Genomic DNA, 20330 nt, shown 5'->3' with positions numbered 1-20330 from the left:
TTCAGATGTAGGACGGCAAAGACCATGTCATGGTCACTAATAAAGCTGTCCATGACACCAGCCTTGACAACTTGTTTGGTTTGCGAAGCGAGAATAACATCTAAAAGAGACCGCGACGATTCGGTCACTCTAGTAGGAGCAGCAATTAATTGCGATAAGTTAAACGACTCGTAAAAACTGGTTAAAGATTTCGATTCGATAATTTCGATAATATGGGCTATTAATCATGTGCACAATTATTAGACTTCATTTGATATGGAACACTTGGTTGTAATATTCAACGTAATGTTCACGCCAACGCAGCACAATACTTCCACTAATAACCTTGCGAGTTCTTTTCATTTTATATTAAATAACAATTTCCTCAATTAACCAAAGAAAGAGAAAAAAGAGAAGGATTCTGGTGGTTGTACAGTAGTCAAATGACGCCATCATGCAAATCGCCTATTGTTAGAATATGAACCATCAGTACTCACAACATTGAACTCTTCTTTGTAACAGTTGGTCTGTAAGGAGGCCGGGGACAATTTTAATGAGGGTAAAAACTAGTTTATCCTCTAAACTACATTTACAGTTTATGTTTTTAAAGCTCATTCCATGCGACTTCAAAACGTTTATTATATATATCTTACTAGATGTTTTGGTTTGTGGTATCGCTACACTTTTATGACTTGTAGCGTATTTTGACTCGCCCTACGGGTTAGTCAAAATGCAAACAACGAGTAAAAATATAAAGCGATACTACAAACCAAAACATCTAATAAGGGATTTATTATCCAACTGCTGTAGTAAATAAGTTTATCAACGAAAGGGGAAGAGAGTGACAGTTTTTTTGAGCGCGCGCCGACCTCACCGGCAAACAGGTTTTCTACCGTACAAATAACTGTACAATATCGCTGTATATTTGTGCTATTATTTGGACGGTATTCGCTGCAGTTGGACAATAAATTCGCTATCATTGCACCAAGATGAATCCCATGGCTTTGATGTGTGTCTCTCCATTATCTGGCTGGTGTTTTGAAGCTTCGTTTCCACATGTGTTGAAATCTTGAGGATACCCTCCTGTGCCAAACCCGATTCTGGAGCCACAGGTAACGCAGCCATTGTCGTTGTCACTGATGATACCAATTCTTGCTTTGGAAAAAGTTACGTCGTCACACACAGCATTGAACCCTTCCCTGTTACAGTTGTTTTGCAAAGAGGCCTGTGAACCAATCAGCGTCTTCCACGTGTTACGACCCAGTGAGGTGGCGTGGTATTTCCCTTCAGCGATCAGTGAGTACAGAGAGTTGGCCTGCTTGTTGATAATGGTAAATTTCATTTGTGGATCAATCTTCATACCAAGACAGATCTTGGTGAAGGATGTGTTCCAGTGGGTCGGCAACTTGGTCTCTTTTGAGTCAAACCCAGTCTCCCCTCCAGGAAGGTTGTATTCAATTTTATTACTCCAGTACGCTGAGTCATAATGAAAGGTGTTCTAAACAAAAGAAAACGACAATACATGTATATTCATATAACATTATGGACCTTACTAAGTTCTTGTTTGAAATAGATATTTATTTATATATTTTTTTGTACATATATTGACAGGGAACAAAACAGTTGTTTTGAAAGCAACTGGTCAGTAAAGGCTTTTACCATATGATCACCACGATCGTTGTAAGAGACTGAGGAGCAGGGAAGGCGCAGTGGTACGAAGGAAACGTTTCTGGCCAACATTAGAAATATTTAAGCGGGCACTGAGGGTCATTATACGAGCTTAACGTCCTTAAAAGCGTTCTTTCTTAAATTCGAGTTCTTGATGTGGGAGCTGTAATCTAATCAATTATCAGTTAAACTTTGGTGATCTGTCAGCCCATCTTCCAGAAGTATTTGACCTTTGCAGCTCTCAGTTTTCTAAGAATTAAGACCAGAAAAATACCACACCTTGTTGCCGTCAATCTTCATGACCGGTGTCCATCCTCCATCTCCACATCCAAAATCTCTTATGTGACAGAGAACAGAAATTGGTTTTGAGTCAACACGGAGCGTAACCAACTGACTCACCCTCGACCTGTTAAATATAAAAATATCTTTAAACAATCTGCTCTTAAATCAGGAACTTTCTGTGATCAGTTTTAAGTAATTTGCGCAGAAAATACATTAATTGCTCAAATGCTATTGGCTCCAAAAAAACACAGCTCTGCCCGTTTGTATCAGCTTGGCACCTTTTTTTAAAGCCAGAAAATATATTCTAGTTCGTAAATAATTAACTATTTAGTTTATCTGTTAGAATCTCATCCCTCATTGTCCAAGTTTTTTCGTTTTGTCTGGAGTGGACTGCGATTGCTTGCGTTTTCACAGTCCGGTTGTGAGCCTCCTCCCATGGTGTGGGTAAGGTCTCCGTGCGGGCTTTGAACACTTTTCCCGAAAATTTTAATAACCTACTTGTGTATTTCATAGAGTTCCTTGCATGTTTTTGCGGCACCTGCAGTAGAAGAATTGGAAAACAAAAGGAGTTTAATTTACAAACAGGTTTGTTTGCCGGTTTTACTTCGTCCCTCCCCAATTAACTACCCCTGGGTATTCGAGTATACACGTATCGTCAACATTACATCATTGTAACGTTTCAAAAAAAACTTAATGAGATGAGGAAGAGTTTAAATTTGTGCAATCGATGTTCACATTACGAACATAACTGGATGAGAAAAAACAATATGTATCGGAATACTGAAAACCCATAAGATTTTCCCCCGTGTGTTAACTGGTTAATTATTTAGTTACTAGTTAAGTCATTAATTTATTATTTAATTAATTATTTTAATTTACCTTTACGACAGTTTGTTCCTGTGAATCCAGGGCGACAGATACAACGATATCCTTTGTTAGTGAATCCAGCATGACAGGCTCCATTGTTCAAACATGGGCTGCTACTGCAGGGATTCTGTTAGGAGAAAAAGTCTGGTTCTGGTCTCTGAAGAAGGTTGTAAAAAGTTTCAAATTTACATTGAACGTCCACCTCACACAGCAAATAACAAATTGGAAGGAGTTCAAAGAACTATTGTAACGTCTGAATACTAGGTTTTTAACCATAAAACTGTTATGGTACAAATTTTCATTGTGGGCTTTCTTTATTCACTGTAATTAATCGGGAGTCTTTTGAATGACATTACCTCCATAGCAAGATAGGTAAAAGCCGGATTATTTACAAGATAATTTGCAAACTTGTTTTCATCTGTAGCGCTGTTCAACTCGCATTTGTGTTTTTCTCCATCCAATGGTCCTAAATTGATGGACACACAATTGGGCTCCATATAGCACATCAAGCGACAGCTCCCTTCACTGGGCACTGCCTCACGTTTGATCACGTGGTTCGTCATTGCCTTGTTTGCAACTGGTTCCTTGAATATGATGTCGCGACATTCATCGTCTAAAAAGAAAATTAAAAAAATTGAAAATTAAGTTTTAAAAATTTGTTGCAAACAAAACAGGATAGTCTTTCTGAGTACAGTATTGTTCTCCGTTTGAATTATTTGAAATATTTGTAAGGGCCAATTTCCAATTCCCTCGGTTTCAATAGGCAAGATTCACTCTAGCTCACTGACTTTAATTCGACTAACACTCCAATAAGACGCTCCTGTTTGCTTGTACATAATTCCATCGATCGTCCGCGTCTTTATCCGTCTTATCCGTCATTATCCGTCATTATCCGTCTTATCCGTCGTATCCGTCTTATCCGTCGTTACTTCGAGTGAATGGCATACACAACTACAACGTTTGCCGACGTTCGTCATTACATGCACACTCCAAAAAATTACGTGAATTAAACGCGGGAACTAAACGGCTGGAAAAATACATGAACAATACAGGGAACCCAGTACCAATATTAAAACGATTCATTTGCAACGCTGGAAGAGGCGACAATGCAGAAAGTTTCACTAGAGCATATTTCATTTTTTGCCTACGAAATCAATTCAGCAGGAAAAGCCCAGTCGACCCTGTGCTTGCATAGACCAGAGAAATTCAGGCTCTGTAAGACCATCTACTCGAAGACTCACTATAATAAGACAATAAAAAACAAACAAGGAGAGCTTGCTTACCAGAGCAACCACAAGATAACGAAAAAATGATTCCAATTAAGTGAAATGTAAAGAATGTAAGTGAAGATTGCAAATTTATGCTTAAACTGAATCTCCTGCAAAGAACCCATCATCTCCTGGAAGATAACTCAAGAGTCTTAGTCCGTTTCAGCAAGTTTCCGTTTTTAATTTGACCGCAGTTGTCCTTGGTTTAAAGATTATTAAGTGTCACAATTCTAAAGGCTTGTTCGCCAATTTTGCCAGTATTGAATAAAGCGATTGGTTGCTAAGATGCTGCAGCGGGTGGCAACAAAAATTGCTTACTATCAACAGAAATTTGGAACGTTAATATTAACAAACGGGTAAGCACTTCATTGCCTTCTTTGCAACTGGTTCCTTGAACACAATGTCGCGACATTCGTCGTCTTTGAAATACACAGATTAAAACTTAATATTAAAAAAATGTGGAAAGCAATAGTCTATGTGGATTTCTCTTCTCTGAGTACATTTTTTCCGACAGAGGACTGCATATCAGAAGTTTTGTTGATAATTGTATTCTCCAATTTTTACTTTCGTTTCTCCCGCAGCGGGTGGCAATGAAAATTGCTAGCTATCAACAGAAATTTGGAATGTTGATATTGACAAATGGGTAAGCACTTGATTGCCTTGTTTGCAACTGGTTCCTTGAACACAATGTCGCCACATTTGTCGTCTTTGAAATACATCAATTAAAACCTAATGTTAAAAAAATGGAAAACGGTATAGTCTATGTGGATTTCTCTTCTCTGAGTACATTTTTTCTGATAGAGGACTGCATATCAGAATTTCTGTTTATAATTTCAATCTCCAATTTTTACTGTCGTTTCTCTCCCAAAATTATTTGGATTTCAAGGCTTTTACATGCTACACGGTGTTCTTCCCGTGTTGTGTTTATGCCAGCATTAAAACTACAGTTTTCTTCGTTCAATTATTGACTATCGATTAGTCTCACCCAATTTAATGGACACATAACACCCAGCTGGTTAATATCTGTCTTCGCGAAATGTGGCAATATATATATTTTTTCAGAATAACGGCATACTCCATAGTCCCTGACGCGCGCAACACTCAGCGCACTTGTCGGTCACTATCATCTGAGATACCAGAGCACGTAGCTAGGCGATAATGCAGTATCAAAGATTTACTAGCGGATATTTCATGCATTGCGTGCGAAATCATTTTTTCAGGGATAGAAAGGCCTGCACCCTTCTACTTTAGTTGCATGGACGAGTGAAGATGACCGAAATTCGGGTCGTGTAAAATCATGAAAGACTCAATCAAGACAATAAGTAACAGACAAGGTAAGGACTTACCAGAGCAAGCGCAACAAAACGAGAAAATGATCGCAAGTGAAATGTAAAGGATGTAGACCGTGACTGCAGATTTAGGCTTGAAGAGAATTTCCGTCGAAGAAGACATCGTTTTCTTGATGGCAGCTTGAGAGTCTCAGGTAGTTTCCGTTTTATTCCGCAGATGTTTTTGTTTCAAAGAATGTTAATGAAAGTTTTTACTGGTTCAATACCTTGTGTTGACTGAATTGAGCAAAGCAATTGGTATATAAACAACTCCACTGTAGTGTTTGACGAGCGACAGGTGAAAGTCAACTAATTGATAGCTCTAAAAAAACGGCAATTTGGAAAGTAGACCTTGACGGACGTTTCATGGTTAACTTTTTTCTGTCCAGGGTTAAATACCAAAAATACAGACCAAATTATTTTAATATGGCTGGTGACATAGAATTAATCCTTAATTTAAAATTTTACATGTGAAATTACAAAATATGATTTCCATGGTAACGTTTGATGCGAAATTTCTCGATACAATAAACATTCAAAAACCCACGATCGTAAGTGTAATTTCTCACCCGTATACTCCTAAAAATTAAGAAATAATTTCACTAGCGCTTTGTCAAAATTCAAATAGTTTCCCTCGCCTTTAGGTGAGAGAAATTATAAGAATTTTGATAAACGCGCGTCACTCACGGTCATTTCACTCGTCACCAGGAAGACACTCAGGAAGGTTAACGTTATTCTGTGTACTTGGAGGAAAAAACATGGCCACACGTATTCTTTATTTGTCCTTTGTATCGCGCCGAAACACTAAGCGGTAAATTCACTCTTAACCACTAATAACCGCTTTTAGCATCGTCTGGTACACCCTAAATGGCTTTTACGCTGTTTGTAGGACACGTTTTCCTCAAAACAGCTGCAGCTGTTTCAACCGAATTCCACAGGGGTTTTAATCTGAGCGGTAGAATAATAAGTGGGATAACCTGAAAAGAATTCTGAAAAAGGTATCAGTTTCGTCGTAATACTAACGACGGATAGCCATTTAATAGATCTGGGGCCTCGTCCACACTTATGCGGATATTTTTGAATCCGCAACTTTTTCTTTCCGGATACGGCTTCCGTCCACACGCATCCGGCGAATTCGGCAGCGAATCCAGATATTTTGTATTCCCTCTCCAGAGATGAAAAAAATAAAACGAAAAATTAAATAAATAAAAAAATAAAATAAACCCGCAAAAAGAATCCGACAACGCGTGGACGGTGAATCCGGATATTTTGGAGTCCGATGACGTAGCAAAATCGTGTCCAGTCTCTTATCGAACAATAAGCCAATATGGCGGCACAACGTGTGGGCCTAGTTTCGGAATCGACAGATGAGCACGACGAAACAGAAGAATTCTTGGAAATAGATTTTTCAGATTGGGCCAGTTGCTGCTGAACTTGTACGCTCTCCTTCACCGCGATTTCATCCGCTACAGCCACCTCCAAGGCTTGTTGAAATGTGCGATCTTCACTTAGGAGCTTTTAAGGGTCGCTGGATTTCGAATGCCGCAGACGAAAAAAAAATTGCAAGTCAACGCCAAATGTCTCAAACGAGCGTTGTAAACAGAGACGGTTTCGTTTCCTTCTTGAAAGCAAGATGGAATCTATAGGATTCTGCGAACACTAATCGTTTAGGTTTAAAATGCTGCTGTAGTAACTCACATAGCTGCTCGAATTTTTTGTCTTTCGGATTCACCGGTCTGCACAAGTCACGAAGAACGCTTCAAGTCTTCTTGTCGGTCACAGAAATCGTTACGGCCACCTCGTTCTTTTCTGCTGCAGCGATAACTGCTTCCGATGTACTGGTTGGATATCTTCTAATGTTGTTTGCAACAATGAACTGATCATGTCGCGCCAAATAAGCTGTAACTCCCTCGGTCGTAGGATCAAATTCTCCAATGGCACCTAATTAGCGGCGAAGCCATGGCGGCGACTACCCTGGGTGCCAGAGGTTTTTCTTGCGAGGTTTCCGGTGTCGGTCATGTCTCATGATAAGCGAAGTATTTCCGTCTGCCGCGCGCGAGAAAAAACCTCTGGTACTCAGGGTAGGCGGCGACTACTACAAGCGTGAAAACACGAAACGGCGATGTTAACAATGTTAAAAGGAATCATGCGTTATACAATTAATCCAGGAAGAAAACGAAGTAACATCTATCCCATCCTCTCCGCCAAATATTGTAACCAGGGAAACGGAACCGTTCGAATAAACGAATGAGAATAAGCAACACACGCAAAACAACACTCTTTTAATCCACGTGTCGGGCCAAGAACATGCGTATTACAAACTCAAGAAGTCCTATGACGTAACAAGAATCTATGATATAACAGTACCCTTAGGAGACCATGGCCAATCGCACGTTTAATGTTATAATTGCCCTCCAAAACTCTGATAATCTCTTCTATAGATTCTGTCGCTACGGCATCAGACTTCATGTGAAGTACGACTTTTTAAAATGTTTCAATAAAACTCCTTTTTCATCTTTACCTCTGCAAACCTGGACGATGTTAGACGTCAGTCGTTATTTACCTTGGGTCACACGCCACAAATACGACGTCTGATGAGTCTGAGATGTAAAACTCTCTTAAAAGTCAAACAAACAAACAACCAATATCTCTGGTCTAATTATCACGCACTAAGGAACAAGGTCACACATGAAGTCCGGTTTATTAAGAGTAAATACTACATGGAATTTTTGGATGTGATAAAAGATTGCAAGTCATACTAGATGATAGTTAAGGCCGCTGCTTATAGTCAAGCGTCACAACCAATACTGGGAATCAGGAGACAAAATGGGAAATTAGGAACTTCTGATCATAGCATAGCGCAAGTTCTTAATGAACATTTCTCTACTGTAGGGGAAAAGTTGTCTAATGAGCTTCATGCTTGCAGCCATGAGCACCGTTATACCCACGTCACCCGTGTAATGTCTTGTGTTATGAACATTGTTTTATCTCACGCGGGTATTACTGACAGTCTGAAACAGCTGAAGTCTGCTAAGGCCTGTGGTCATTTCGCACCAAAACTACTTAAACACGCAATCAAAACGCTGAATCCATCATTGAAAGAGAAGATCATTGTTATCTCTCTATTGTAAAATGGCTGCCTGTAATACTGTTCCTGCTTCATAGAAGTCTGCCAAAATTTTAGCTCTTTTTTCTCGTGGGTAGGAACGTAACATATTAGAAGCAGGGGCGTCATCAGATCTGTCAAGTTTAAGCTGCTTGAACAGCCGTTGGATAGGGGTAGGGGTAATAATAATACTCATGATTAAACAAACCTACAAAACATGGGTATGGGTAGGGGAAAGGATTATGAGTAAAAGGTTACTTTTTTTTCAGATATTCCTACCATTCTTTATTGGTATGATTGTTTTAGAGTCAGTTTTGTAGGTTTGCTTAATCATGAGTTCGAAGATGATGGATTTAACATGCATCTCAGGGATTTGCGACGTCATAGTTCTATGTGAAACACTTATGGAAGTGCAATAAATCCTTTATATAATAATTTATGTTTTATTGTCATAGCGCTAGTGCTCTGAAAGTTACAAAGTGTTCGAAGGCCTTAAAATCCCCCGGACGGCCTCAAAGGACTCTAAAAAAACAAATTTGGGGAGGGATAATTAAAACAAAAAAACAGTAAGGTTTAAAAACTGCTGAAAGTTTTTGATGCCATTGGGTTTTAATTATATGCGATAAAAACTCTGACGACGGTAAAGGATTATTATTGTGTTGTAGGTTCACAGTGAATTAGGACCGTTTCTTGAAACTTTAGTATTTTGCTTGTCAATATACCAAGATATAACCCGTGGCTTTAATGTTTTTGTTTCCTCTACCTCTTGCCTTGTTTCCACACGTGTTGGAGTCATCATGTTTTCTTCCTGTTCCTGTTCCAAACCCAATTCTGGAATCACAAGAAGTGCAGTTTTTTTCATTATTTCCAAGGATGCCGATTCTTGCTTTTGAAAAGAAAGAAGTACACTCAGCATTGAAGCCTTCCTTGTTACAGTTTGGCTGTAAGGATGCCTGTGAACCAATCAACTTCTTCCACGTGTTACGGCCCAGTGAGGTGTTGCGGTATTGCCCGTCAGCGATCAGCGAGTAGAGGGAGTTGGCCTGCTTGTTGATGACGTGGAAGTTAATCTGATTATCGACCTTCATTCCAAGACAGATCTTGGAGAAGGATGTGTTCCAGTAGGTCGGTAACTTGGTCTCTTGTGAGTCAAACCCAGTCTTTCCTCCAGGAAGGTTGTATTCAGTTTTGTCACTCCAGTACTCTGAGCCATAATGAAATGTGTTCTGAGGAGGAATAGAAGAAAATAAACTTCCCAAAACCTGTTTCTATTAAGTGGAATTTACCAGACTAGAGATAACTTAAACAGTTTTCACATGTGATGCATGGCTTAAAAGGGGTTGACGAAACAACTGAATATTGTGAATTGAGTTTTGAAAGCCTTGGCTCACAGTTATAATATACCTTGCTGCCGTCAATCTTCATGACCGGTGTCCATCCTCCATCTCCACATCCAAAATCTCCCATGTGACACAGAACAGAAATTGGTTTTGAGTCAACATGGAGCGTAACCAACTGACTCACCCTCGAGCTGTCAAATAGAAAAAATATCTTTCAACAGGCTTCCTTTAAATGGGCAATCTTCTGTGACTAGGCTTACGTAATTTGCGTTTTTGATTTTTACATTATAAAGGTCACAAAAAATAAAATAATTACTCAAATACTATTGGCTCTAAGAACCGCGGGTGTGCCCCTTTGTATCAGCTTGGAACGTTTTTTAAAAGCATTAAAATGTATCCTACTTATTAAATAATTAACTATGTAGTTTATCTGTTTGAGTTGTAAACCATCTTATTTTTAGTTGTTTTTCTGTAAATAGTGTGCAATAATAAAAAAAACTGAAACTGAAACTGAATTTTGTCTGGAGTGGACTCCACTTCCAGCCGTTTTCAGAGTCCGGTTTTGAGTCTCCTCCCATGGTGTGGGTGCGGCCTCCGTGCGTGCTTTGAACACTTTTCCTGAAACGTTCAATGACTTACTTGTGTAGTTCATAGAGTTCCTTGCATGATTTTGCGGGACCTACAGTAGAAGAATTAGAAAACAGAACAACTCAATGAAAAGTAATTTAATTTAGAAACAGGCATGTTTGCCGGTTTTACTTCTTCTCTCCCCGTCTAACTGACCATGGGTTTCGAGGATACACGTATAATCACCACTGCATCATTTTAACGTTTCAAGCAAATTAGTAAGATGAGAAGGAGTTGGTGTAATACTCTTTTGTTAGCATTCAAACCGCATTGAAGACAGTATAACCTTGCTTTTCCGTTTTGACACACACGTATTTCACAACAATAAGACCTATCCCATAATACTTGTTACAGGCAGCCACAGGCAGCCCAGCAGACACTACAGTTGGAGTTTGTGCAATTGGTGTTAACATCACGAACATAACTGGATGGGAAAGAACAGTATGTTTCGGAATACTGAAAAGTCATAAGATCTTCCCCAGTGTTTTAACTGGAGTAATTAATTTATCTATGGTATACTGTTAAGTCATTGAGACGGAATTCACCAGAAGTTCGAGGAACAAGTGGACAAGAACTTTGTACCAAGATTATTTACATCGTATTGCAAACTTTACTACGACTGTTTTAAATATCTTGTCAAAAAAAAATCATTTCTGGCAGCACCAAACGTCGGAAACAAATGTTGCATGAACTTCGCATGAATCACTTGAAAGTACTGGTGAAATGAAACTGATGATGAAATTTTACATGTGTTTGCACAATTTCTCTGAAATTTGAAATTTGTTTTCTCTCGTTAATTCCCACGGGAAATTGTTTTCGGTGTTATTTCAGGCAAATATTTATATCTTTAACTTTACGAAAATGTAAAAAGGACTGTAAAATACATAAAATTATTCTGGTACCAGATTTTTCTCCACTAAGAATTGAAATTGCTCGATTTTCTATGGTATTTCGTCTTAATTTATTATGTAAGATAAGTGATAAAAATATTTACCAAATTGAAAAGGGGACCTAAAAGAATAATACAATAAAATAATGCTGATAATCTTAAAGAGCTGATTTAACCAATAATTTAGGGTGAATTGAATCACATTATTTGTTCAGTGTTGCTTTTAGTTCTATGATAAAAAGAAAAAAAAAAAACATTTCGAAAATAACGAAGTCAAATTTGTTCTGACACTTCCTTAAGATTTTAAATTAACTATGCTCATGGCTAGAAATCTTGGACATCAGTGCGAGGTGCTAACACTTGACCTGCCACTCACAGAAGTGCACGCATTGGCTGGCAATTCAAGAAACACGAAATTAAGCCTGACATCTGAACAACATGGCGTCAGTACTCGTGGGAAGAGATCGATCGGGTTTTTCGCTGTTTTAAAGTTTTGTGGGGCATTTCTTTAAAAGAAATTTATTTGAGTATTTGTCAAACTGCCAAAAGAGCAAAATTTCTGGTTGTTTGTGTTCAGTTCTGACTTTTTGCTTTGAGTTTGGCGCCGTGTTTTACCGCCATCGGGAGAACTTGGTCGCAGATCTCCCATTTATTTAATTTTTGGGGGGCGAACACGTATAAAAAGAGACTAGAACCTAGAAAGCCAGGCAACTCAGGGTAAAACAACGTGGCTAATCAAGGAAATATACTTTGCTGGTGGATTTCGCTGCACGGTTTATCAGGAATATCATATTTCGTTGACCAGAAAACACGAAAATTACAAAGAAACAATTTCTAAAAACGTAATGGATACAAAGCCCTGAGAAAAGTTAATCACTACATCTTAAAGTTTGGCTTCCACGATTTAAACATCGAAGTGAACGAAGTTGTTACACTCTAAAGGTTTTAGGCGAAAGGACATCTAGTGAGAGCTGGTGATGTTGCTCTCGCACTGCGGCCATACTGTTACTAAATAGCATCATCTGTATTATTATACTTAAAAAACACAACGATTAAAACATGGAAGCCGACAATTTCCCAACAATATTTTTTGTCTCGGGTTGTACCAAAAGACAGTCAGTGAACATTTGGGACTTTGCACCGGAGTAAGGAGGTATGCGGGATGTTAAATCTGTTTTCTCAGTGAAGTATTTAAGTCGTGACGTGAGGAATTACATGACTCGCTTTTGCTTCATCTGGCCTTTTCAACTGAGCGTGCGTGTCCGAGATTTCTAGCCATGCAATGTCACCCGGCGTTTTATCATGCTGCTTTTTAAGGTGGTGTCCAACTGCCGATCTGTTGTGTTCCTCAATTCGTTGGTGTAGCTGTCGAGTCAAGTATACCGACATAACCTGCATCGCAAAGGTCACACTTTATTATTTACTTAATTATTAATTTACCTTTATGACACTTTGTTCCTGTGAATCCAGGAAGACAGATACAACGAAAACCTTTACTGGTGAATCCAGCTTGACAGGTTCCATTGTTCAAACACGGGCTGCTACTACAGGGATTCTGTTAAGAGAAAAAAGTCAACTCGAGATATCTTTTATTAGACTGAATTTCAAAGTACATGAGAGGATTCTGGTGGTTGAAGCAGGTTGTAAAAAAATTCAAATACATATTGAACGTCTACCGCACACAGCAGCAAATAGCAAATTGGAAGGAGTTCAAAGAACAACTAAGAACAAGAATTTTAACTGGAAAACACTTATTTTACAATTTTCCACTGCTGGCTTTTTTCATTGACTGCAAGTAATTAGGAACCTTTTGTATTACATTACCTCGATAGCAAGATAGTTAAAAGCCCATTTATTTACAAGAGAATTTGCAAACTGGTTTTCATCTGTAGCGTTGTTCAACTCGCATTTGTGTTTTCCGTCTTCCAATGGTCCCAAATTGACGGACACACAATTGGGCTCCATATAGCACATCAAGCGACAGCTCCCTTCACTGGGCACCTCCGCACTCCTGATCACGTGGTTCTTCATTGCCTTGTTTGCGACTGGTTCCTTGAACACAATTATGCGACCTTCGTCGTCTTTGAAGTACACAAATTAAAACTTCATATTAAAAATGCAGAAAGGTATAGTCTATGTGGATGCTTCTCTGAATACATTTTTTTTTCTGGTAGAGAAATGCATATTAGAATTTCTGTTGATAATTTTAATCTCCAATTTTTACTTTAGTTTCTCCCCCAAAATTGTTTGGATTTCAAGGGCTTTACATGCTGCACGGTGTTCTTCCTAGATTGTGTTTATGTCAACATTAAAACTATAGTTTCGGACGTTGAATTATATACTATCGATTAGTTGCACCTAATTCAATGGACACATGACACCAAGCTGGTTAATCGCCAAAGTAAACGTGTCTTCGCGGAAAGTGGCAATATATTTTTTTTTAGAATAACGGCATTCTCCATAGTCCCTGACGTGCACAACACACGGTGCACTTGTCGGTCACTATCATCTGAGATGCCAGAGCACGCAGGCGATAATCCAGTATCAAATATTTACTAAAGCATATTAAATGCATTGCGTACGAAATCAATTCTTCGTGGATATGAAAGGCCTGCAGCCTTCTACTTTGGTTGCATGGACCAGTGAAGATGGCCGAAAGGAAGTCTAAAATCGATCTAAGAATTTAAGTACCAGACAATGTGAGGACTTACCAGATGAAGCACAACATAACGAGAAAATGATCCCAAGCGAAATATAAAGGATGTAGACCATGATTGGATATTTCTGGTTGAAGTGAATTGTCGTTAAAGAAGACATCATCTTCTTGATAGCGGCTGGAGAGTCTTCCGCAGATGATCTTGTTTCAAAGAATAATGTTAATGAAAGTTTTTAATGATTCATCACCTTGTGTTGGCAAAATTAAACAAAGCAATTGTTATGTACACAACTCAGCGGTTATGTTTTGGCGAGTGACAGGTGAAAGTCAACTAATTAATAGTTTTAAGATGGCAATTTGGAAAGTTTAACATAGCGGACGGCTAATGGCTAACTTTTTTTCTCTCCAGGTTGAAATGCTAAAACTACCGAAAAAATTATTCTAATTTTACGGGTGACATAAAATTTATGTTTAATTTAAAATTTTACTTGTGAAATTGCAAATATAATTGCCATGGCAACGTTTAATGCAAAATTTCCCGATACAAAACCCACGACCGTAAGTGAAATTTATAACCCATGATATTAAAATGTTGTTAAGTAGTGTACTCGTAAAATTAAGAAATACTTTCACTTGCGTTTTGTCAAAATTCAAATAATTTAGAATTTTGTCAAAAAGCGCGTGAAATTTTTTCGTAATTTCACTTGTCTTCTTTTTCGTATGCAACAGCCATGAAAATTACATGTATGATACTCAGAAAATCTACGGATTATTACATACTTTTACTCGACAAATTTTGGCAAGTTTTAAAGTTACAAATGTTCTAGATCTCTCATTTCCCCGTAACCATGGTAACCTGCTTAATAGGATAACATCTCGAAAGAAATTTCTGCTTGATCTTAGGTTTCTTTGTTTGTATAAATTGTTTAGCCAAAAGTTGTCCTCTAGGTATTTTGGGTACCCGGGTAGTCTTTCGTTCTTCCGTTGCTTTATCGAGAGAAACGTTGTTTCAGTGTGAGGGATCGCGCTGAAACACTAACCGTGGGTCAATTAGCGCTTAATTTAATCTTAACCACTGATAAACACTTTTAGCATCGCCTGGTACGCCCACCTAAGTCGGTTCTATGTTTTTTAATTGTAAAACAAGTTTTCCTCAGAACAGCTGCATCCGTTTTAACAGATTTACACAAAGAGGTTTGTTGGTTATAAATTTTAATGTGGAATAACTTTAAAAAATTCTGAAAAATACAGTAATTCCATTCAAAACTGATGGATCGCCAATTTCTAAGTTCTAGTCTTATTTACCGCTTACGCGTAGGATACAGGTTTATGAGTTGACTATCCGGTGTTAAAATGCTAAAAAAAGGTGTATGAAAGTTAGACGTTTACATTACTCATGTCATGTTTCGACATGTTGTCGTTGTGCTACTTCCAGGCAATATGCTAGGCACTGTGTCGTCTAGTCAAGAAGCCGTAAGCTTTTCCCTAATACCACTGTAGAATACCACACAGCGACAACAGTGAAATCACCAAATAAGCTGGAAATAAATAGAGAACATTACATGGTCGCGCGGAGATAAAAAATTTTCTCTTCTCGTGTTAAAAAAATATTTCATGAGTTAGCGTAGCGGTTTTTTGTTATGTAGAAATCTCACAATATATAACGTTTTTGGCGATTTTCCGAAGACTTTCGAACACTTTCCGAAGATTTCCGAAGATTCTCCAAAGTTTGTCCGAAGGCCAGACTAACGAATCCGAACATTTCCGAACATTTTCGAAGATGACCGAAGATGACCGAAGACTTCCGAAGATGATCCGAATATGTTTCGATCATACACCAACAAATTTAAGTGCAGTCAAAAAGGGAAGAAATGTTATCAAAAATGATATCATTACGTGTTTGGATAAATTTGATATCTCCACCTGTGGGGATACTGCTACCACTCGGCATACCGCTATCTTTAGATTAGAGATTAGCTTGGCTCGGCAGACTTTTTGCCGAAGGCTCATCTCCGTGGAAGGCGTTTTTTAATCATCTAATCAAAGAATTCGACGGAATTTTCCTATTTAGGTTTAATTATGATATCAAAGAATATAATATTAACTCTATATTTTATGATTTTATAAAGAGCTCCTTCGGTGGTGGGGAGATTTTGGAACAGAATTTTCGACAAAACCTCTAATATCTGAGTGCAGTATATGGAACAATAAAAACGTTAAGATAGATTGTAAAACCATCTACTATCCACATTATGTAGAAGCTGGGATTTTAATTTGCAAACATATGCTATTAAATATGAACAACTTAGAATCCTGTAATATTGCAAAAAGAAAAGGTCTGAGACAGTGAAATTTCTTAGCTTGGACCGGAATTCGCCAGGCTATTCAACCCGATCTAAAACGTTTAGAGTTTAATGAGAACGCACTGAACTCCTTAGGATATGTAATTTCTTTTTGTTTTTGAACCTCACAAGGATAAAATAAAGAAGTGGAAAAGTCGAAAAAGAAAAAAAAAGCTTTTATAGGCTCATTTGAAATTGCGAGCACGGCTACTCACTGAATTGTATGAAAAGAGGTCCAATTACTAATTAATCATAGCAATAACAAATTTCGGAATTAAAAATGTTTTTTGAGAGCTTCTTTCGAACGAAAACGTCTGTAGCGCTTTTCATAAGTTTTGAAAACTGTAGAAAACATTGCAAAGGAAGCCATCAAAGTGCGCATAATTGACGTGCGAATCACGTGGGTATCCAATTACAAATCGCGCCGATTGCGTGACAAATAGGCTTGCGGAGAACCAGTCACGATCGAGAATATTGTTATAGATACGATTACAGACCGAATTGGACGACACGAAGCCTTATTTCCAATTAATCATAAAAATTAAAAATTCCGAGAAAAGAAGAAAAGCCAAGTTATGAAAGATAGGGAAAGTTTGATTTGATTGATTTATAATGGTAATTGAACTGAGTGGAGTTCAATTTGGTCTGAAATCACAAGTGTGATTTCGGACCAAAATTGCACGACACAAAGTTCAATTGCCACTTTACTAGATCCATTTTGAAATCGCACAATTTTATCGCCTTAAATTTTAGATCCAGTAGCCGGTTTGTTAAAAATAGTGGAACAGGAAACACCTTTATATCTCATCTAGTGTAAAACGATGTCATGTGACGAAAACTCATTCGTGCATAACAAAGGAACAAGCAGTTCTGAACTCAGAACGAAAACAGTCTCCTTAATGCATAAAAGTTCAATTATCGTCGCCTGAATCAATGATGGAAGGCCTTCCTTTCTTCTGTGGTTGAGGCTGAGACTTCTAGTTGTCTTTGGAGAACGAATTTGAAGGCGCAGCCAATGTAATTCTGCAATGGATTTCTTTCGAGTTATGAACTCCCCCGAATGCAAGACGCCCACTGGATAGTTTTTCTCTTTTAAATATCGTTCAATGGCACTCTGGATGATTTTAAGGGATTCCAGCTCGTTATCATCTCCGTTTCTTTTTGTGACCTCGGCATAGACTTTTATACTCAGGACCTTGTCAAGTTCTTGCGGCGCCATTTGCTTCAAGATATTTTCAAGATGGCCGGACTGGCACCAGCCTCGGAAGACGTTCATTCGTTCACTGTTTTGTGGAGCGGGGTGTATTTTGACTATGTTTATTCACAGCGACAGAGTTGAGCTCTTGTATTGCTTCGTTTGAAACTACCGGAAACCTGGAACATCTACCTTCTTGAGATGGCTATGAATTTGTTATTGTGTGGTTTTCGTTTGTTTATGTTTTACTGGACTCGGTATCATACGGATCTCAAGCAGAAGTTGAAGAAAAATCAGCAAAATATTCGTCAAAATGGACACTGAAAGGTGGAAACTTCACTTAAAGTAGGTCTTCCTTCTGAAAGAGCTCGTGATCGTCATTCAGGACTGTAATTATTTAAATTCGTTAAATGTTCTGAAAAAAACCACCACCAAAAGCAAAGTTTTGGCAATAATGGTTGCAAAATTCCCCACACAATGGATTTTTGTCTTTCATTTTCCTGAAATTTTATTGATTACCGTAAACTAACCTTAAAATCTGATTGGTTATTTAGTTTTACTGTCCCATTCTCGTTGGCTGTGAAAAAGATGCGATTTAGAGCAAAAAATAGTGCGATTCGTGAATAATTCGCACCCCTGAGAGCCAATCAGATTGCAAGGATAACCAGTGATTTCAAAATGGATTTAATAAAAACCACAACATTGAATGTGATTGGTTGATTTAAACTACATCTTTGAAGGTAATTGGCTTATTGAACTGTCCAATAACAACCTGTCCAATAACAAACTGTCCGATAACAAACTGTCCAGTAACAAACTGTCCAATAACAAACTGTCCAATAACAAACTGTCCGATAACAACTTGGCAAGTGAATTAGTGGAAAATAGGAGTTTTTTAAACCAATCAAAATCGAGGAAATTGTAGTTTTTATAATTAATAACGACAGCGTTATAGCGTGTCAGGTTTGCTTTACACAAAAAAGTAGAAATAACATTTTTACCTTATACAAAATGACGGGCTGTCTCAGCTGCGGATCAGGAATGTAATGAAATAAATTTTTCTCACAAAACGTCTGTCATTCAATAAAACGCGAGATGAAAAATACTCCAAATAGTGATTGTGAAAAAATAATGTAAAAGAAGGTTAAATAGAGTACTCTTTTAAAGAAGTAGAGTATATTATTTTGGCAACGGCTCGGAGTTAATTTGTCTGCTTCTTTATTAATTTTAGTGTGCCATGATATTTAAATGTTTCGAGCTCGAAAGTTTCCATGTCAGTTACACTAACCTTGTCACAATCGATAGAATGGTTGTTAGAAACGTATTGTTTCGCATCTAATTTTCATCTCGCCCGTTCAAATTTTAGTTTTTAAGTTTAAAGGCTCTAGACACAAAGCCAGAGGCTTGAGTTTTAAAAGTCTTAACAAGAAAACGTTTTTACTCAAGATATGAAGAGATGAAGAGGATACTTACCAGAACAGCTGCAACATAACGAGGAAATGATTCCAACTGAAATATAAAGGATGTAAAGGTTGATTACAAATTTAAACTTAAACTGAATCTCCCGTGAACGGATGGGAACCCAAGAGTACGTTTCTGGCAGTTTCAGAAAGTTTCCTCTTTTAGTGTGACAGCAGCAGATGTTCTTTTGTTACCCAATGTCGTATTCATAATGTCTGGATGGTTAGTATTGGCAGTATTGAATTACCAGTAATCAGAGATTATAAGAGCGCGTTTAGCTCCTTTAATTACCTTGAGTAATTTCATTTGCAGCATTCAATCCCTGTTTTTATCAAAATCAACATTTTTGTGTAACAGTTCGATACGATCGTTCGTCGTCGGCTGAGCGTCGGAAGTTATTCTACGAAATCCGAGGTAGACTTCAGACTTCAGACTTCAGATTTCAGACTTCAGACTTCAGACTTCAGACTTCAGACTTCAGACTTCAGACTTCAGACTTCAGACTTCAGACTTCAGACTTCAGACTTCAGACTTCAGACTTCAGACTTCAGACTTCAGACTTCAGACTTCAGACTTCAGACCTCAGACTTCAGACTTCAGACTTCAGACTTCAGACTTCAGACTTCAGACTTCAGACTTCAGACTTCAGACTTCAGACTTCAGACTTCAGACTTCAGACTTCAGACTTCAGACCTCAGACTTCAGACTTCAGACTTCAGACTTCAGACTTCAGACTTCAGACTTCAGACTTCAGACTTCAGACTTCAGACTTCAGACTTCAGACTTCAGACTTCAGACTTCAGACTTCAGACTTCAGACCTCAGACTTCAGACTTCAGACTTCAGACTTCAGACTTTAGACAGTATTGATGTCCCAAACAAATACACTATACTAAACTTCAATCATTTTCAGTTACTGGTGTAATTTTTATTTCGATCCGATAAGGGAAGACTAATAAAAGGGTGCTTGAAAATGAATGGTATGAACCAGAAAAAAAAAAAAAAAAAAAAAAAAAGATACTGTTTCGCGACACCGTGACTTTCAAATTTTCCTTTGCATGGTATTTGAAAAATGGACTTTGTTAAAAGCAACGATTTCTTGAAATATGAAGCAGTCATATTGCAAGTTAGGCCATCTTTCACTATGGTTATAGCCGTCCATTTGGGCCATTACTTTAGACAGGCGAGCAAGCCTAACCTTGCTTTATATTTTTCAGATCCAGTTTTAATTTGTGTCATTTTTGCCTTCATACCCTTACGAGACCAATCCCCTGATTAGTGTTTAATTACCCTCCAAAACAGTGATCAACTCTGTTGCAATTG

General features: G+C 38.0%; 2 protein-coding genes across 2 annotated transcripts; both read right to left on the bottom strand.

Moving 5' to 3' along the window:
* Positions 1-249: 249 nt before the first annotated feature.
* On the bottom strand, positions 250-3414 carry LOC149110171 (uncharacterized). The gene is made up of 5 exons (XM_089292147.1): positions 3153-3414; positions 2809-2923; positions 2428-2467; positions 1927-2053; positions 250-1477 (listed from the first exon to the last, which is right to left on the bottom strand). Exons 1-5 carry the CDS (start codon positions 3357-3359, stop codon positions 956-958), a joined length of 1011 nt encoding a protein of 336 aa, XP_089148273.1. The 5' UTR covers positions 3360-3414; the 3' UTR covers positions 250-955.
* A 5504-nt stretch (positions 3415-8918) lies between these two features.
* LOC110049193 (putative skeletal organic matrix protein 5) lies at positions 8919-18473 on the bottom strand. Its single transcript, XM_089291370.1, has 6 exons — positions 14066-18473; positions 13179-13435; positions 12795-12909; positions 10478-10517; positions 9903-10029; positions 8919-9724 (listed from the first exon to the last, which is right to left on the bottom strand). The coding sequence occupies exons 1-6, from the start codon at positions 14172-14174 to the stop codon at positions 9212-9214; spliced, it is 1161 nt and encodes a 386-aa protein (XP_089147496.1). The 5' UTR covers positions 14175-18473; the 3' UTR covers positions 8919-9211.
* Positions 18474-20330: the final 1857 nt, after the last annotated feature.

Source organism: Orbicella faveolata, unplaced genomic scaffold (assembly GCF_042242905.1).
Source record: "Orbicella faveolata isolate gen_17 unplaced genomic scaffold, um_ofav_v1 contig_24, whole genome shotgun sequence".
Taxonomy (NCBI): domain Eukaryota; kingdom Metazoa; phylum Cnidaria; class Anthozoa; order Scleractinia; family Merulinidae; genus Orbicella; species Orbicella faveolata.
The sequence above is the reverse complement of the archived record's forward strand: the minus strand, read 5'-3'. Positions and strand labels throughout refer to the sequence as shown.

Excerpts from the sequence above, each read along its gene's own strand:
- LOC149110171 (XM_089292147.1), bottom strand. The coding sequence starts at position 3,359 with ATGACGAACCACGTGATCAAACGTGAGGCAGTGCCCAGTGAAGGGAGC. Across the intron at positions 2,054-2,427 it reads GAACTCTATGAAATACACAA|GTCGAGGGTGAGTCAGTTGG; the intron begins GTAGGTTATTAA and ends TATATTTAACAG. Across the intron at positions 1,478-1,926 it reads TGAAGATTGACGGCAACAAG|AACACCTTTCATTATGACTC; the intron begins GTGTGGTATTTT and ends TCTTTTGTTTAG.
- LOC110049193 (XM_089291370.1), bottom strand. The coding sequence starts at position 14,174 with ATGATGTCTTCTTTAACGACAATTCACTTCAACCAGAAATATCCAATC. Across the intron at positions 10,518-12,794 it reads AGGAACAAAGTGTCATAAAG|GTCCCGCAAAATCATGCAAG; the intron begins GTAAATTAATAA and ends CTTCTACTGTAG. Across the intron at positions 9,725-9,902 it reads TGAAGATTGACGGCAGCAAG|AACACATTTCATTATGGCTC; the intron begins GTATATTATAAC and ends ATTCCTCCTCAG.